Source organism: Suncus etruscus, chromosome 3 (genome assembly GCF_024139225.1).
Source record: "Suncus etruscus isolate mSunEtr1 chromosome 3, mSunEtr1.pri.cur, whole genome shotgun sequence".
NCBI lineage: Eukaryota > Metazoa > Chordata > Mammalia > Eulipotyphla > Soricidae > Suncus > Suncus etruscus.
Window position 1 is genome coordinate 76,184,646 of NC_064850.1, and position 16,643 is coordinate 76,201,288.

General features: G+C 41.7%; 1 protein-coding gene across 1 annotated transcript in view; it reads right to left on the reverse strand.

The window, feature by feature from the left end:
• CEP78 (centrosomal protein 78) overlaps positions 1–8,735 on the reverse strand; it is a 32,418-nt gene extending 23,683 nt beyond the window's left edge. The window contains exons 1-6 of the mRNA XM_049769768.1: positions 8,417–8,735; positions 5,736–5,908; positions 5,568–5,640; positions 3,619–3,722; positions 972–1,146; positions 116–229 (exon numbers count right to left, since the gene is read on the reverse strand). Of these exons, the coding sequence (XP_049625725.1) occupies positions 116–229; positions 972–1,146; positions 3,619–3,722; positions 5,568–5,640; positions 5,736–5,908; positions 8,417–8,669 (892 nt within the window). The 5' untranslated portion in view covers positions 8,670–8,735. The remainder of the gene's footprint in view (positions 1–115; positions 230–971; positions 1,147–3,618; positions 3,723–5,567; positions 5,641–5,735; positions 5,909–8,416) is intronic.
• Between the last annotated feature and the right edge of the window lie 7,908 nt (positions 8,736–16,643).

Genomic DNA, 16,643 nt, shown 5'->3' on the forward strand with positions numbered 1-16,643 from the left:
AAAATTACAGGATGTTCAATACTAGAAAAAGTCTAATTAGGAAAGAAAACAAGAAAAATATTATTGCTGTTGTTTGCTACTTGTTAATCATTTTTTTAGAATGTGATTGACATACCAATTAGAAGGTTTTTTCTTATGTCCAGAACCACCAGCGTTTTATTGGTTTCAAGGGCCTTTAATAAAGCCTCTGCTCCCTCATTGGTGAGGCCACACTGTTGCAGGTCAAGTGCTTTAGATAAAAGACAAGAGATCATTTGCAATTCCTCATACAGTGAACATGCTCACAGATTCATGTGTGAAAGATTCTTGTACAATGTGAATCAGATTCCTGTACAATGTGAATCAGGTTTTATTCTTACATCCATTTTTCATTTATCTGTGCATAAAAAAAGGCTGTACCTCTTTCCATGATTTAAAGATCTTGGGAGTGGCCCATACCACTCCTAAAGTGTGAAGGACTTTCACACTGTTCATGTGGACCCCATACCACATAGCATTCCAAACTGCAACTCAACACAATGTGCCTAGCCAAGAATGCTTGGTCAATCCACTCTAAAGGAATTACCTCAGAGCACAGGCAGAGGCACAAAATGCTCATTGCCCACTATATCCAGTAAGGACAAAAATCACAAGTTCTCTACATTCGTATATTATACCACACACATTAAAAAAAAAAATACAGAGATATGAAGTGTATACTATGATACCACTTTTGTAAACTCTTAAGTATACCTGAAGTATAAAGACCAGACAGACAGTGATTAAGTCTGTGTATTAAGAGTCTGGGGTCATTTCTGGTAGTCTATGTTTTATAAGGAATATATGTAAATTTTATAAAAGTTTAAAAGCCATTATAAAGCTATTCAAAATAGCAGGCTAAAAAAGTGTTCCATGGCAATACTACCAGGTCAAGAGCTAAACACACTTGATGTTAAAAATAAAAATCCAGTATTTCCTAATGTAGCATTTACCTCTAAGCCATAAATCTTCACTAAGACATTCTGCAAAAGCGCTTGCGCCAAGGTCACCAATGAGTGAGTTGCAATTCAAAGTGATGCGTCTTAAGCCCGCCATACAGTCAAGATCAGGTCTTCTATAACGAAGACTCTCAGCCCAGGTTTCTTCATGCCTTCTAATGGTCTGATACTTCAAAGATGCAATGGGTGAGAAGACATGTGAATAAGGAAACAAGGTTTGTCCACAGAGTTGTTGGTCTATGTCAGGAATTCACATGGGCCACAAACATGTCCCAAATATGCACAATGAGTCAATCTATTTAAACAGTGGCTTCTTGTTTAGGTGTTCAAAGGCCCATTTTAGTCTGCTCGTGTTGAGCTAAACATTGGCCACTGAGTGACAAATTATTGTTATTTATGCAAACTTGTACTTCATGACATTTATTCTGTACATGTGATTTCCCTTATCTACTCATCAGGGAACTGGTTCTAAATTCTATCATTCATAGGGTCAGAGAGCTAGTACAGCAGCTTCTTGTTTTGCATGCGCTTGACTCGGGTTTGATCCCCAGCACCTCATCTGTTCCCCAAAGCCCTAACAGGAGAGCACAGAGCCAGGAGTAAACAGTAGGCAGTCAAGTGGGTCCCTAAAACCAAAAAAAAAACAAAAACAAAAAAGAAAATAGCAATTCTATCTCCCTGTATCCTAAAAATTACATGTTTTATATATGAAACAAAAATAAAAATACTTCTCTTCACCCAGTGGATCTCACATACTATATAGGGTCTATAAGCCAACATCAGAGGCCTGGAGTATACAAAACCAATTTGATATGACTCATATAGTCTATGGTTCATTTAAAAAAATATGCTTATTAATGGGGCCGGGCGGTGGCGCTGGAGGTAAGGTGCCTGCCTTGCCTGCGCTAGACTAGGACGGACCGCGGTTCGATCCCCCGGCATCCCATATGGTCCCCCAAGAAGCCAGGAGCAACTTCTGAGCACATAGCCAGGAGTAACCCCTGAGCGTCACAGGGTGTGGCCCAAAAACCAAAAAAAAAAAAAAAATATGCTTATTGCCTTAAAAGATACATTCAGGTTTTTATACTCATAAAATAAATGTGACATAAGCAGGACTGACTTTCAAAGAAAAATATTGTAATATATTAGTTGGTTCATTTTGAAGGAGATTGGATGAGAGTTTGGGGTAACACCCAGCAGTGCCCAGGCTTTACTCTCAGCTCTCTGCTCCAGGATCACTGCTGTTAGCACTTGGGAGACCACAGACAGATGCAGATATCAAAACAAGGTCAGCTGCATCCAAGGCAAGTGTCTCATCAACATTCCAGTTTCTTTATTACATTCTTGAACAATGGGTCCGGAGAGATAGCACAGCAGTGTTTGCCTTGCAAGCAGCCAATCCAGGACCAAAGGTGTTTGGTTCGAATCCCGGTGTCCCAGATGGTCCCCCGTGCCTGCCAGGAGCTATTTCTGAGCAGACAGCCAGGAGTAACCCCTGAGCAATGCCGGGTGTGGCCCAAAAACCCCAAAAAAAAAAAAAAAAATCTTGAACAACAAAGGTCTCTAAGTTCCTATGACACTCTAGAAGGAAAACAGTGTCATTTTTGTATTAACAATAACCTATAAAAGCATACAAGTGGGAAAACAGTAGTGTCATAGTACATATTTTATGCCAGTCATTGTTTTATGCAAACTAATCCATGTAATCCTAACTATGAAACACAGAGTTTAAGTAATTTGTTCAAAATCAAGAGTTATTTAAATTAAAAAAGCTGAGGCTTTTGTGATGAGACTCCATGTTCATAATCATTTTCCAAATCTAGGGTCAATTGATTTCCTCCATCTAGGACCTCAAATAAATTCTTCAGCTACACATGCTGGACCCAGTTTCTACTGTAACTACTCAACTCCACTCTCACAGGGTAAAAGCTAAAGCCACTAAAAGAACAGTATTTTTTTTATGCTCCCCAATATCAAAAAGTATTCTTACAAACACAGGGATGGGCTGGACATGGTTCATCAGCCAGTTCATTTACCTCTTATTAGTACCATCAAACTCATAAAAAGGCTTCATATCAAATTAAGTCATTTTAGGAGCTGGGGATATAAGGGGCTTAAAGAAGCCATATATATATACAGATATATATATATATATATATATGTATGTATGTGTGTGTGTGTGTGTGTGTGTGTGTGTGTGTGTACGTACAGAGAGAGAGAGAGAGAGAGAGAAAATATAGGGTTTATTTGTTCCACATGTGACTAGCTCTGGCACCACTGTTCAGGGGTAACTGCTGTAATCAAGAATATTGGCTCCTGGCAGGGATTGGGAGATCATATGAGTTGTCTGGGATCAAATCTGGGTTGACAACATGCAAGACAAAAACCTTACTCTAACTCCTGTATTCTTTCTCTGGCCCCACAGTGTTCCTGTTTTATAAATTAATCTTTTGTTTCTATAATTAAATGGACACCTTTACTAAATGGTAGAATTCCAAGCTGTACTATGTTAGTATTCTCCCAATAAACTAAAACTGCTATTGCCACCTGCATTAACACAAAAGTAATTGTTATCTTGTACTAAAGTACCAGTGTGCTTCAACTATGTATTATTCTCATGAAAATGTAAAAGTAAAATCACCTTTAAGATCTTGGCCATGTGACTTGCCCCCTGCCATGTCAGGTTGCACCCCGTGAAGTTCACTGTCTTAAGAGTAACAGAGTTCTTTATTCCTTGACAAACAACTAAAAGGAAAAAAGATCACAGCCATGGTTAAGATGAAGAGTCTGATAATCATATTAGTGTTTAGTCACTTTTATTGAGTTTCCTAGTGATTCCTTGTCTAAAGCCAATTGTATAGACAACTATGACTTCTGTCCAGAGGGGGTCAGTTCCAGAGAATGAGACAAATACATAATAAGACAAACACACACATGGGTTGTCCAAGGTTTAGTGCTCCCTGGGCAGCCGTAAGTGAGCATAGGAGCTGGTCATTTAATCAATACAGTATGGCTCCCCAACCCTGGATCCCAACGAGTTATTGTTTTAATTGACAGAAACATTAAGAATAATTAGTAAGCACATCAAGCTTCAACAAGTACATAAAGAGCAGAGGCTGGTATTTTTCACATAGCCAATCAGCAGGTACCTTTAAAGTATAGAGTGAAGTTGTGACATTTTTTATTCTATTTTTGCCTATGTTGCCCTTTTACATCTAAAAGATCCTAAATTGTTTTATTCTAGTCCTGGGAGCATTTTTGTCCCCTATAATCTAGTCTATTCTTTCAGAGGTGCATTTTTACTACCTGTTTATATTCCAAGATCTATGCTGTTTTGCCAAAGGACTGTCCTGACCTTGGGATTGGGCTTTGGTAGAGGAATGATTTCTCACAATCACTTAAAGCCATTACTACAATCTTCCTGGCCAACCAATGGACTGATACAGTCTAAAACAGGGGTCTTCAAACTGCGGCCCGCAGAGGAGTCTGATCCGCCCGCCAGCAGTGAGCGCTGTTTGGTTGCCAAGATGCCTGCCAGCATATACACTCAGTGTATATCCAAATATCAGGAACCATGCACTCAAAATGGTAACCATCTTTGGTAGCACTTATGCCTGTGAACAGACTTTTTCAACAATGAAACATCTGAAATCTCCAACCAGATCAAGATTAACTGATGCCCACTTGCATCACTTGTTACAGCTGGCAGTGACAAATATGGAACCGGACACTGACCATCTCATTAGCCAAAAGCAGGCCCACAGTTCCCATTGATATACTGGTGCGTGATCTGTTTATTTATAAATGGTTTTCATTTTATTTATATAAGATATGTGCAGTGTGAATAGGAATTAGTAGCTCATATAGTCCAGCCCTCCATCTCTCTAAGGAACCATAATCTGGCCCCCACTTTAAAAAGTTTGAAGACCCCTGGTCTAAAATGTGTCAGTAATAGTGTTTTTCTAATTTTTAGAAATACAATTAATTGAACACTCTTTTGACATTGCAATCTTTAGTCTATAAAACACTCTAAAGCAGAGACAAATAAAAAAGACTAAAACCCATTAAATTCTTCCTATTTTCATTTACAATGAAATGAAAAATTGATCCAATACCCTGACTGCAACCAACAATTCATTTACCTCTTATTAGTACCATCAAACTCATAAAAAGGCTTCATATCAAATTGAGGTGACACTCAATCCACCACAGCAATACAAGATGGAGGACCTCAAACAATTGGTGAACTTCAAATTAAACACACAGGCTTCTTTAGCTTTCAAGACCATAACAGGAGATGATTCAAGCAGAGAGGCAAAGAGAAAAGGTGCAGGCAGAAATGAATATGATCTGGGCCACAGAGATAGCATGGAGGTAAGGCATTTACCTTACAAGCAGAAGGATGGTGGTTTGAATCCCGGCATCCCATATGGTCCCCTGAGCCTGCCAAGAGTGATTTCTGAGCATAGAGCCAGGAGTAACCCCTAAGCACTGCCGCCGGGTGTGACCCAAAAACCAAAAAAAAAAAAAAAGAAAGAAAGAAAGAAATATGATCTGTTGAGAAGACATTTAAACAATATTAAGACTCACTTTCTAAACCTCCATCTCCAATTGGACAGTTGGCAAGAGACAGGTGCACCAATGTAGCTGATTTATTCAATCCCTGCAATAAAGAAAGGTTAAAAAATTTTTATTAAGTTTATTTTCCCCTTGGAAGCAACTATCAAATGTCCAATGACCCCATTTCCCCAAGCTTACCTTTGTTAAGACAGTTAAATCTCTCTCTCGTAGAGCTAGTCCATTCAGCTCCAGGGTCCTGAGAGAACTGGAGGCACTCAAACAGCATTTAAGTGCTTTGCATAACTGGAAGGTCACTTCTTTGCTGCGGATTGCAGGCACACGACTTCTGCAGATTTTATTTCTCTCAGAGCCTAAAGCAAAGTGATGGTAAAATAAGTGACTTGAACCACACATCTGTTTTTTACACAGTAAAGCATATGCTATGTGCTAGGGCATAAAAGGTCCTTCAAAAGCCCACTCTAACAAAGTATTCGTATGTAATTAAAATGTCAAGTCAATGAGACAGGAGCCATGCTACTTATAGAGGTTCCTATGGAAGTAAACACTAAGAAGGTGATGGCTTCCTGTGATAACTTCCAAGGACCAAGACTTCAGAGCCATAGAGGGTCTGAGGAGTGATATATTCAATACCAAAATAATACCTGTGCAGACAGTCTTGTGAAGGACTGCGAAGGTTGTACCTGGGAGCACAGAAGGCCAGGACAAATCAGGAACTAAGGGGGGCTGACAAGCAACAGAGACAGTAAGGTCTGTATCTCATAGGTGATGAAGAACAAAACCATCATTGGGACATTTATGACACCTGTGCAAAACCAGAGAGGGTGCAGCAGGCCAGAAATGAGCTCAGGGGCCCAGGAGAGGGGGGGCTCAGAATATAATCCCTGGCACTGCATGAACCCCTCATTTAGGAAGACCCTGAGGTGCCAACCCACACAGGCCTCTAGCATCTCTGCTCAGAACAGGATCCCTGGGCTTGTATCATCCTTTGTGTTTAAAATGCTTCCCTCATTTATAGGCTTGGGTCCCTGCAGCCAGGTAAAAATTTCTAAAGAATAAAGTGGTTTTGGGAAGCTGGAGAGATAATACAACAGTAGGACACTACCTTGCTTAGCCTATGGCTGACCAAGGTTTGATCTCCAGCACCTCACATAGTTCCCTGAGCCCCAGCAGGAGATCCCCGAACAAAGTCAGGAGTAAGCCCTGAGCACTGTCACTTGTGTCCCCCAAATCAAAAAATTTGATGGGTACAAGAAAGGAATGTTCCAGAAAAAAAAAGTCTTCTCCAGAGGATAGCTAAGAGAGCTCAGTTCTCTGAGGTATGGCCATACATAAGGTTAAAAAAGAAATGAGGTGGGGGCCTGGAGAGATAGCACAGCGGCGTTTGCCTTGCAAGCAGCCAATCCTGGACCAAAGGTGGTTGGTTCGAATCCCGGTGTCCCATATTGTCCCCCGTGCCTGCCAGGAGCTATTTCTTAGCAGATAGCCAGGAGTAACCCCTGAGCACTGCTGGGTGTGGCTCAAAAACAAACCAAAAAAAAAAAAAAGAAAAAAGAAAAAAGAAATGAGCCATTTAAGTTGAAACAGGTAAAACCCCCATTACCGCATCTTATCCTTTACTGCCTATGAGGATGGGGGTAGCAGGCTCTGCTCCCAATCAGGATCAGAACTCCAGCTGCAGTGTGATCTTAAGGTTTGCCATTTTCTAAATAGCAACAAGAGCTGTTCACTGCTAAGGTGGTGCCTCCTCCAGTCAGTACTTCGGAAACCTCTCTGCACAGAACTGGCCTTGCAACAGAAAATACCATTCCTAGAGCACCGAGAAAAAAGGATTTGCTGCTTATATTTCCTGTGGGGCCCGGGAGTCAAATCCATTTGAGGCAGGAGTCTTGTGTCAGCGATCCCAGGATACTACAAACACGACGTCCCTGGGGGTGTCGGTTCAAAGATAAACAGCTCGAACAGCTAAAGAGAAGTCGATGAAGGTGTACAGAACTGTGCTCTATCGGGGCAGGCCAGTGCCACCTGTGGCGGGGATGTGGGATCAGTTTGTCCAGGGGGGTGAGCTTGGGCAACACTGGGCCATGCTTAGGGCTTATTCTTGTCTTTTGTGCTCAAAGATAACATGCAGCTGTACTCAGGTGTCACTCCTGGTGGGGCTCAGGGGACGCTCTGAGGTGCCATGGGTCGAACTGGTTTGCCTTGAACTCTCCGTCCCGGGGTCCGAGGCTGCATGCACGAAACCCGGCTTAAGGCTCAAAAGTATTATAAGTTACGGTACCTCCAGTACCACGGAGAATAATCTACCGTTTATTAGTAATCAGTGGTGTTCAAGATTGTCATGGGGGTGGGGGCGGCGTTTGCCTTGCAAGCATCGGATCCAGGATGGACGATGGCTCGAATTCCAGCATCCCATATGGTCCCCAGTGCCTGCCAGGAGTGATTTCTGAGCGCAGAGCCAGGAGGTAACCCCTGAGCATCGCCGGGTGTGACCCCTCCCCCAAAAAAAATCAGCATGGGAGACGACGTGCTATCCCACTATCCCACGAAATAAGGGGCGTTCTTGGATGCTTTGCAGAGACCTTTTCGGAGCATGCACAGCGCCCTCGACCTGCCGGGCCCAGCTGCACCTGCACCGCCAGAAGATCAACTTTGCAACCCAGTCTGGGTCCCATGACAACCAGGCAAAGACGCCCGGGAGGTGCCGCCGCCGCGCTCCGCCCGTCACTCCCGGCCCCTGGGGTTTTCTCGGGCGGGTCCCAGCCAGCCTCGGACCCTCGGGCCCGACGGGCTCTCGGGGGCTGCAGGCGCGTCGGATCCGCTCCCTCCCGACGCCGCAGCTCCCGGCCCCGACTACCGACCCGTCTCGCCCGGCCGCGGCTGGAAGCAGCTCCGGACGGCGATGCTCTGCAAGTCCCGGGCGGCCTGCAGCGCCCGCAGCAGCGGCGTCCAGTCGGCCAGGCGCAGGCGGTCGGCCAGCACCTCCAGCTCGCCCTCCCGCAGGCACGCTCGCAAGCCGGCCAGCGGCGCCGAGTCCTGCAGCGCGCACTGGTTCTCGTACAGCGAGGCGAAGTCGGCGGCCGGCTGGCGGCGCCGCGGCCCTGCGTCCAGCATGCTGGCAGCCGCCGCGGACAGAGAACTGGGATGAAAGAGACGCGGCTCGGCGGGAGAAACGCTTCCCGCGTCGCCTCCCGCTCAGCGGCGGAAGCGGTTGGGTCCCAGCCAAACAAGGAGCGCGCCACAGCGACTCGCGCAGGGCCCAAGGGGCCGTACGGCGACGTCAGCACGTCCCCCAAGCGTCAGCGCGTTCGCCACGCCTCTCCCAGGGGCGGTGACCAATGAGGCAGCAGGGACTGAGAAACGGAGGCGGGACTAAGGGAAGGGCGGGGCCTGAGAGACCCGGGCAAGGCTGGAGGGAGGAGCCTAAGTGACAGTACAAAGGAGGCGCTTGTTTTTTCCAAGTGGAGGGTTTCCAAGGGAGGAGTTTGGTGATCCGGCCTGAAGAGCCATGAGGTACCTAGAGGCCAACTCATTTCTACAAAAGGTCTCAATTCCCGCACCATTCAGGAGAGAGAACCAGCAGAGAGCTGCTGATTTTATTAAATATTTTCTGTCAGTGATCTTAACTGCAATGTAAATTTCTGTAGTTGGGTTGTTGGCAACCTGTTAAGTGCTCCATGAATTCTGGGCCGGATTGATTGCCATTACTAAATTTCACTTTTTTTTTTTTTTATTTTTTATTGGTGAATAGGACCCTTAAATGTCTGCTAGCTGTTTCGGTTTCCTGACTATTTTCACACTGTTCCAGAATGAAATCATTAGTCTCCCCCACCCCCCAAACAACTTTACAAGGAATATATTGCTGAGCATCCACTACACAAAGACAAGTTGAAGTACAAGAAATCAAATAACAGCTTTCTAAGTGGGATGCTCAGATAATTGAGCTGTTTGTACCCCAGTTTCTGAACAATAATTGCCTTTTGGCTGGGCCTTGGGCATTGAAGTTACAGCACTTCGATTCGCTGCCATGTGATATTCACTACCAGGACATATATGTGCCACTAAAATTTCCCAGCTATAGTCAGAGATGATTTATACATGCAATTGCATTTTATAGCATCTAGTCAGTTTATGAAGTGGAATCTGATCATTTCTATTGAAGAAGCTGGGTAACCATTCTCCAAATTATAGCCATTTTCTATGGACCCTAGATATGTTATATAGATAATGTTCGTCAGAACATTGACAAGTATGTCTTTCTATGCCTGCTACATGTGAAAGAGTTCCTAACTAGCAGGCAAAGGGTTCTCGTTAGTTTCATCCAGGCCCGCTGACTTATTAAGGTCTAGTATGAACTAGATTTTTCTTGGTGCATGAGTTTTTCTTGTGTAGGAAAGTGTTACCCCTCCCCCAATACCTTGTGCTAATCTCACCTGGATGGTGAGACCCACCCACAGCTGGGAGGGGTCTGTGGTTGGTAAGTAAAGGGTTGCCTGTGGGAAGGAAGAGAGATCTGATACAGAATGAATGCAGAGCACCTGGAAAGAGGCTGCTTAGCTTAGAAGCCACACATGGTGGTTAAGGCCTTGTAATAAAGCTGGATTTCTCCTGAATCTTCATCTGACTGCTGTGTATTATTTCTTTATCTTTACCCTGCTACCTACAGACCCGCCGGCCAAAGGGGCTGCAGGCACCAGTCTGAGCCAAGAAAGGCCTCACCATCCATACCACTCGGACTATATAATTAATAATTAATACAACAAAAAGCACAGAAGTTTCTTGTAGATAGGAATGTGAATTTTTTGCAGTTTTGGGTATGATTTATTGTTGCATTCATTTTGTAAGACTCCATTATGTCATTGTCCACCATCTAAAAACTTCTGTGTTTTTCATGATTTATTTAGAGCTACTATCCCTTAGTCCTCTCCTTCTTTTTAATGTTCAATTCACACACTTGTTTCCCAGTCTAAATTGGGAATGCCCTTTTATCTCCTACTTTCAGTGGGACTTCCCTGATCTCCTTCCTGTGTCCCTCACAACCCAGAGTGTACAGAAAGATAGGAGGCAGGAACTATGCCTCCATCTTGCCCTAACCTCCCTATGCCTAGCACTTATTGGTAAAAAGACTGTGCCAATTAATGATTCTGAGAAAATTTTCTTCTGTTCTCACTATATGTCCTTATCAAAACTTCTATATTCTTGGTGATTTTGTTTTTGCTATCTTCAAGTATACTGATTTGCTTCATCCATATTGTTTCTGGAGATTTCCTACTGCATTTTAAAGTTCCATTACTTAATGGAATTTATTTTACTTTTTCCTTCAAATTTTTTGATTCTTAACACATCACTTTTAGATTGTTGAGCATTGTTATGATTGTTGTCTTAAAGAATGCTTCAGGCAAAGTACAGAGGCCTAAACAGAATAATCTCAATCAAATGAGGTACTTAAAGATACATGGCAAGTGAGCAACAAATGGACAAAGACAACACAATGGGAGAACTGATCAACACAATTGAGTGGGGGTAGCATGAGAAAAGGGTTGCTGGGGTCCTTGAAGAAGAAAGTGAGACACTGGTGATGGGTATGGTGTTGGAATTACATGTATGAAAAGCATGATTAAAATAATGTAAATCACAAAATCTCAGTAAAAAAACATATAAAAGGCAGAATGAAAATGATTGAATATGTGGTAGCTATAATCACACCCACAAACATAGTCACCATGTTCGAACTTGGCTAGCTCCACAGACTTACTCTACTTGAGTGATATGTAAAGCAAGGTGTGAAAAATTATGGGTACACTCACCCACAGCAGAAAGCTGGTCATCTCCTAAGCCATACCTGCTGCCTCCAAGACCCAGAATCACCATTTTGCCAATGGCCCTGCCTCATCACCCCTCTATAATACTTTCTGGGAATAACAATCTGACCAAATTTCAGATATGATGGTCTTTGGGCTGATATCACCAGGGCTTTTTGGAGTGAGTGCAAGCATCCCCCATCCATATCTTACTTTTTCCAAAATGCCTGGCAGCTGAAAGTTAAATGCCCCTAAAAGCCACAGAATCGGTAATAGTGCTTTGAAAACTTCATATGTTTGATGCTGTTATCCCTTTAGTAGAACAACAGTTTTAAAAAAATGGACAATGAGCATCAAGAGTTTACTAAACCTTCTGCCATTGTATTAATGACTTCATTGGAGATACAATCATTTTCACAAATGTGCTTGCTAGTGTACTGCAAAATCATCTCACATATGTTATCTCCAACCCCAGGTGAACTAGTCTGAATCAGGGTCATGCATAAAATAATCCAAACCAGGCTGAGGAAGTCTGGCAGTCTTCTACCTCATACAAAAAGTAAGCTACCTGCCAGAACTTTGCTTTATTGAGTACAGAGACCAAACCTGAGTGGGGCAGTAAGAAGAGATAACTCAGCTATTCTGAGTCAGTTCCCCTAGGTTTACAAGTAAAACTATCTGTTTGGGGGTAAATCTAAGCTGTAAACGAACATACAAAGGAACCAGAAATGATCTTTGTTTTAGGTAAAATAAGGTGTAACCTAACAACTACCCCTTTTTTGTTTAAGAAGTTGAGAGGAGGCCCCGGAGAGATAGCACAGCGGTGTTTGCCTTGCAAGCAGCCAATCCAGGACTGTTGGTTGGTTGGTTCGAATCCCGGTGTCCCATTGTCCCATATGGTCCCCCGTGCCTGCCAGGAGCTATTTCTGAGCAGACAGCCAGGAGTAACCCCTGAGCACCGCCGGGTGTGGCCTAAAAACCAAAAAAAAAAAAAAAGGAAAAAGAAATTGAGAGGAGTATATAAGTCTATTCTATTGTTCTATGCAAGATGCGGGAACCCCAGATCAAAACTTACAAAAGTGGATGTTATTTTGCATAGACACAGTAAAAGTTGGTTTAGTAGCATCAAATTTTAAATTGTATACATCATTCTCAAAATAATCAGATTTTCCATATCTTTTTCTTACATATATCATAACACATTTTCATAGACTTCTCTGAAATAAACATTAGAACCTTTCTGCAGATACACTAAATTAAAAAATTCTTTTTTTTTTTTTTTTTTTTTGGTTTTTGGTTTTTGGGCCACACCCAGCAGTGCTCAGGGGTTACTCCTGGCTATCTGCTTAGAAATAGCTCCTGGCAGGCACAGGGGACCATATGGGACACCGGGATTCGAACCAACCACCTTTGGTCCTGGATCGGCTACTTGCAAGGCAAATGCCGCTGTGCTATCTCTCCAGGCCCAGAATTAAAAAATTCTTAAACATTTTTACATCTAGAACTATAATATAAGTCTAGAAACTCCAAATTCCTTTTCATAAACTTTGATAAACAAAACCACAAGAATATTTTAACAGATATATAAATTTATATATATACAGTTTGAAAATAAATTTGCTAAAACATTTTTAATGGATACTGTAATAAGTTCATAGCATTTAAGATCCTTTTCCATCTACTGTAGACAAAGACATTAGAATATGTTTGCAGACATAATTTTGAGATTAAGTCTGTAAGTAATATAACATCAAACATAACAGTAATTGGGAAACTTTCACTAAGATAGCTGAGAACCATTACAAATCTAACAACTTTATGATTTCCCCAGAACTGTGCAAACTACTATTAAACCACTAAAGTTGCATTCAAAATTTTCTATTTGTAGTGGTGCATAGAACAAAACAGGAGCTCTAAAATCTAATACAAGTAAAACACACATTTAGCCAGCAATATTGTGGCTAATGTAAATAGGGTCAAGAAATTTGCCTAGGAGAAAGTTAATTTTTTGGAGGTAATCCAGGTGCAAGAAGTTCTGAAAGCAACTTCTTCTCGGTTTATCTTCATCTGGTCTTGTATCCTCCATCATCTCCATCTTAACCTTCTGTGTTAGGTTGTTGGGGTCTCCTTGATAAGCTGCTGCAGGTTAGGGGTCCGAGGTCCTCGCAAAAGGCACATCTGGTAGATAGTAGACATTGGCATCTGTGATACTGCCCAGTGTCTTCAACTTTTTTTCCCCTTCACTGCCTGCTTCTATTACACCTGAGGGTGCCTATGCCTCCATAGGTGGTAGGGCAGCTAGCTGAGTGCGGCCAAAGAATGAATGGACAGAACTTATGTTATTGGTAGCATATCTGCTACCTTTCTTTGGCATTCCACCAGGTCCAGGTACATTAGCAGCTTTTGGTCCCCTCTCTCCTTTCACAACATCAAACTTCACAGTCTCCCTATCACCAACTCTACACAGAAACTTCCTTGTATCTCTTAATAGCTGTCCAGTGAACTAAGACATATTCTTTGGTGTCATTTCTGTTGATAAATCCATGACCATTCTGGACATTGAACCATTTGACAGTGTCCAGGACTTGGATTGCCAGCAAAGGTTTGTCTACCTGACTCAGTGCTAGTGGTGCAGGGGCATATCTAGTTGAGTCTGCAGAGATGGTAACTGACTCATCATCATTGGGAGATGAATGTCTCTCTGGTTTAGTGTCAGTAGTCAACAAAAATTATCAGCCCTGAGAAGGCTTTAGATTAAGAACTTGTCACTACTGGGAAGGTACTCTTCCCCTCTGGTAGCATGTGTGCAAGAGAATTTCTAGGGAGCCTGGCACATAGAGTCCAAAGTGCAAAATACAGGTAGATGGACTAGAACAACATGAAGCCATTCGAAACAGTGGCCATGACAACCAATGTTCCAGTGAAAAGCATGGCATATTCAGTCCATCTCGAATGGGCCATCATGGTGATAATCCACAGAAGGTCAAGTCACTCACCATCATTGATTTTTTTATTTTCTGGGTCCTCAAGTCACTGTTTGAGTGCCTATTGTAAAATCACCTCACACACTGTATCTCCAAGCCCAGGCGAACTAGTCTGAATCAGGGTCACACATAAAATAGTCCAAACCAGGCTGAGGGTAAAACACATATAGTCTGGCAGTCTTCTACATTATATAGAGAGTAAGCTGCCTGCCAAAGCTGTTGTTTTGAGTACAGAAACCACCCCTGCATGGAGCAATAAGAACAGATAGCTCAGCTATCCTAGCCAGTCCCACCTAGGTTTACAAGAAAGACAATCTCTGTTTGGGGTAAATCCAAGTTGTAAAAAGCCTATAAAGGAACCAGAAATGACCTTTGTTTTGGATAAAATAAGGTGTAACCTAACACTATACTTTTTCTTTTTTATCAAACTTCTTTCTATTTCCTTTTCTCTTTTTATTTTTTATTTTATTTTATTATTTATATATTTTATATAATATACTATATATGATATATAATATAATAATATATTGTATTTATATTTATGTTAGTATTTATAATTATTATTTTATTTTTTCTCTTTCTATTTTTTCGATAACTTCTCTTTTACTTAATCTGGTCAACTATGTCAGGTAGGTGATGCATTTTCTTTAAATAAAGTAAAAAATGGGGGGCCGGGCGGTGGCGCTAAAGGTAAGGTGCCTGCCTTACCTGCGCTACCCTAGGACGGACCACGGTTCGATCCCCCGGCGTCCCATATGGTCCCCCAAGCCAGGAGCGACTTCTGAGCGCATAGCCAGGAGTAACCCCTGAGCGTCACCGGGTGTGGCCCAAAAACCAAAAAAAATAAATAAATAAATAAATAAAGTAAAAAATGGAAATATATTTCAGCAGTCAAAAAAGTCACAGCTGGCACTGCTGGCTGTAGTATCTTCCTCAAATTTTCTCCTGTGCTACCATGTGAGTAGAACTTAAGATAATAAGGATGCAAATGCAACATCAGAAAGCCAGCTTGCACATACAACCTCAGAGAGGTAGCATAAGTGTGCAACCTCAGAGACATATCTAGTGTGTGCAGTCTGAAAGAGCCAGGATGAATGTGCAACCTCAGAGAGCCAGCACTGTTTGCACCTCAAAAGCCAGCATGCATATGCAGCCTCATAGAGCCAGCATATATATGCAATTTCAGAGAGTCAGCGTCTGTGCAACTTGAGTGCCAGCATGTGTTGCAACTCAGAGAGCTAGTACGTGTGTGCAAACTCAGAGAGGCAGCATGCAAGTGCCACCTCATCCATCCCAACAGCAACCTCCACCACAAAAGGAATTGTTAATGCAAGAGTAATTTTATGTTTTAGTGTGTTGGACAAGCATAAAATAAATTATTTTGTGCCTCTAGGAGGCAGTCTTAAAGGGTGAGGGGGAAACTGGAGACTTTGGTTAAAAAAGGACCACATAGGTGGTAGGGTTGGTATTGAAATATTAAATTGCTGAGACGCAGCACGTCTACAGCAGTGCAAAAAATTTTTGCCATAATTGCAACTTAAATTGAATTTAGTTATACATAAGATTATTATTCTATACTTAAAAGAAGAAAAAAATTATAGTTAGGAAAATCACATAATTGACATAATTGATGATATTGTTTATCTTTTTAAATAAAGGAAAGCAAATTTACTTAAAAAAATCATTGAAAGAAAATAGGGAGAGAAAAATTTCTTTTTTAAATGGAAAGTTAAGTAGCAAGTAATACTGCCAGTCTTACTTGGGAAAAAATTTAATGCTATGCTGGGAGAAAACACAGCTGAATTACATTACCGTTATTTTGTCACTTTAATTTTTAGGGTAAGATTTCCCTGGTACGTTAGATTAGTAGTCATATTAAAACTTTGTTACTTATGACCAGTTTGTTACAATTAGTAAGTAACTTCCACTTTAAGTCCTTTAAAAATGCATATAATACACTAAGATACAGAAAGTAGTTGCTCTTCACATGTTAACTTAAAATTTCATTTTCAAATAGCTGAATAATTTTACGTTATGCTCTTTGATATAAATTTAGTAAGATTGGAGAAATCTCCATCTTTCTTAAACTGCACAGTGCTTTACAGACAAATAAAACAAAAATGTAGTGAAATATATGCTTTAAAGAGAAAGAAACTCACATAGGAGAAACCTTGAGCCAAGTATTTAAGAGCATTGGTTCTAGAGCCAACAATTTCCCAGGATCCAAAATTACTTCCCTATTTATTGAATGTTTGTTAAAACAAGTTATTTCCCATTATAATAGCTAAATTTTCATAATTCTT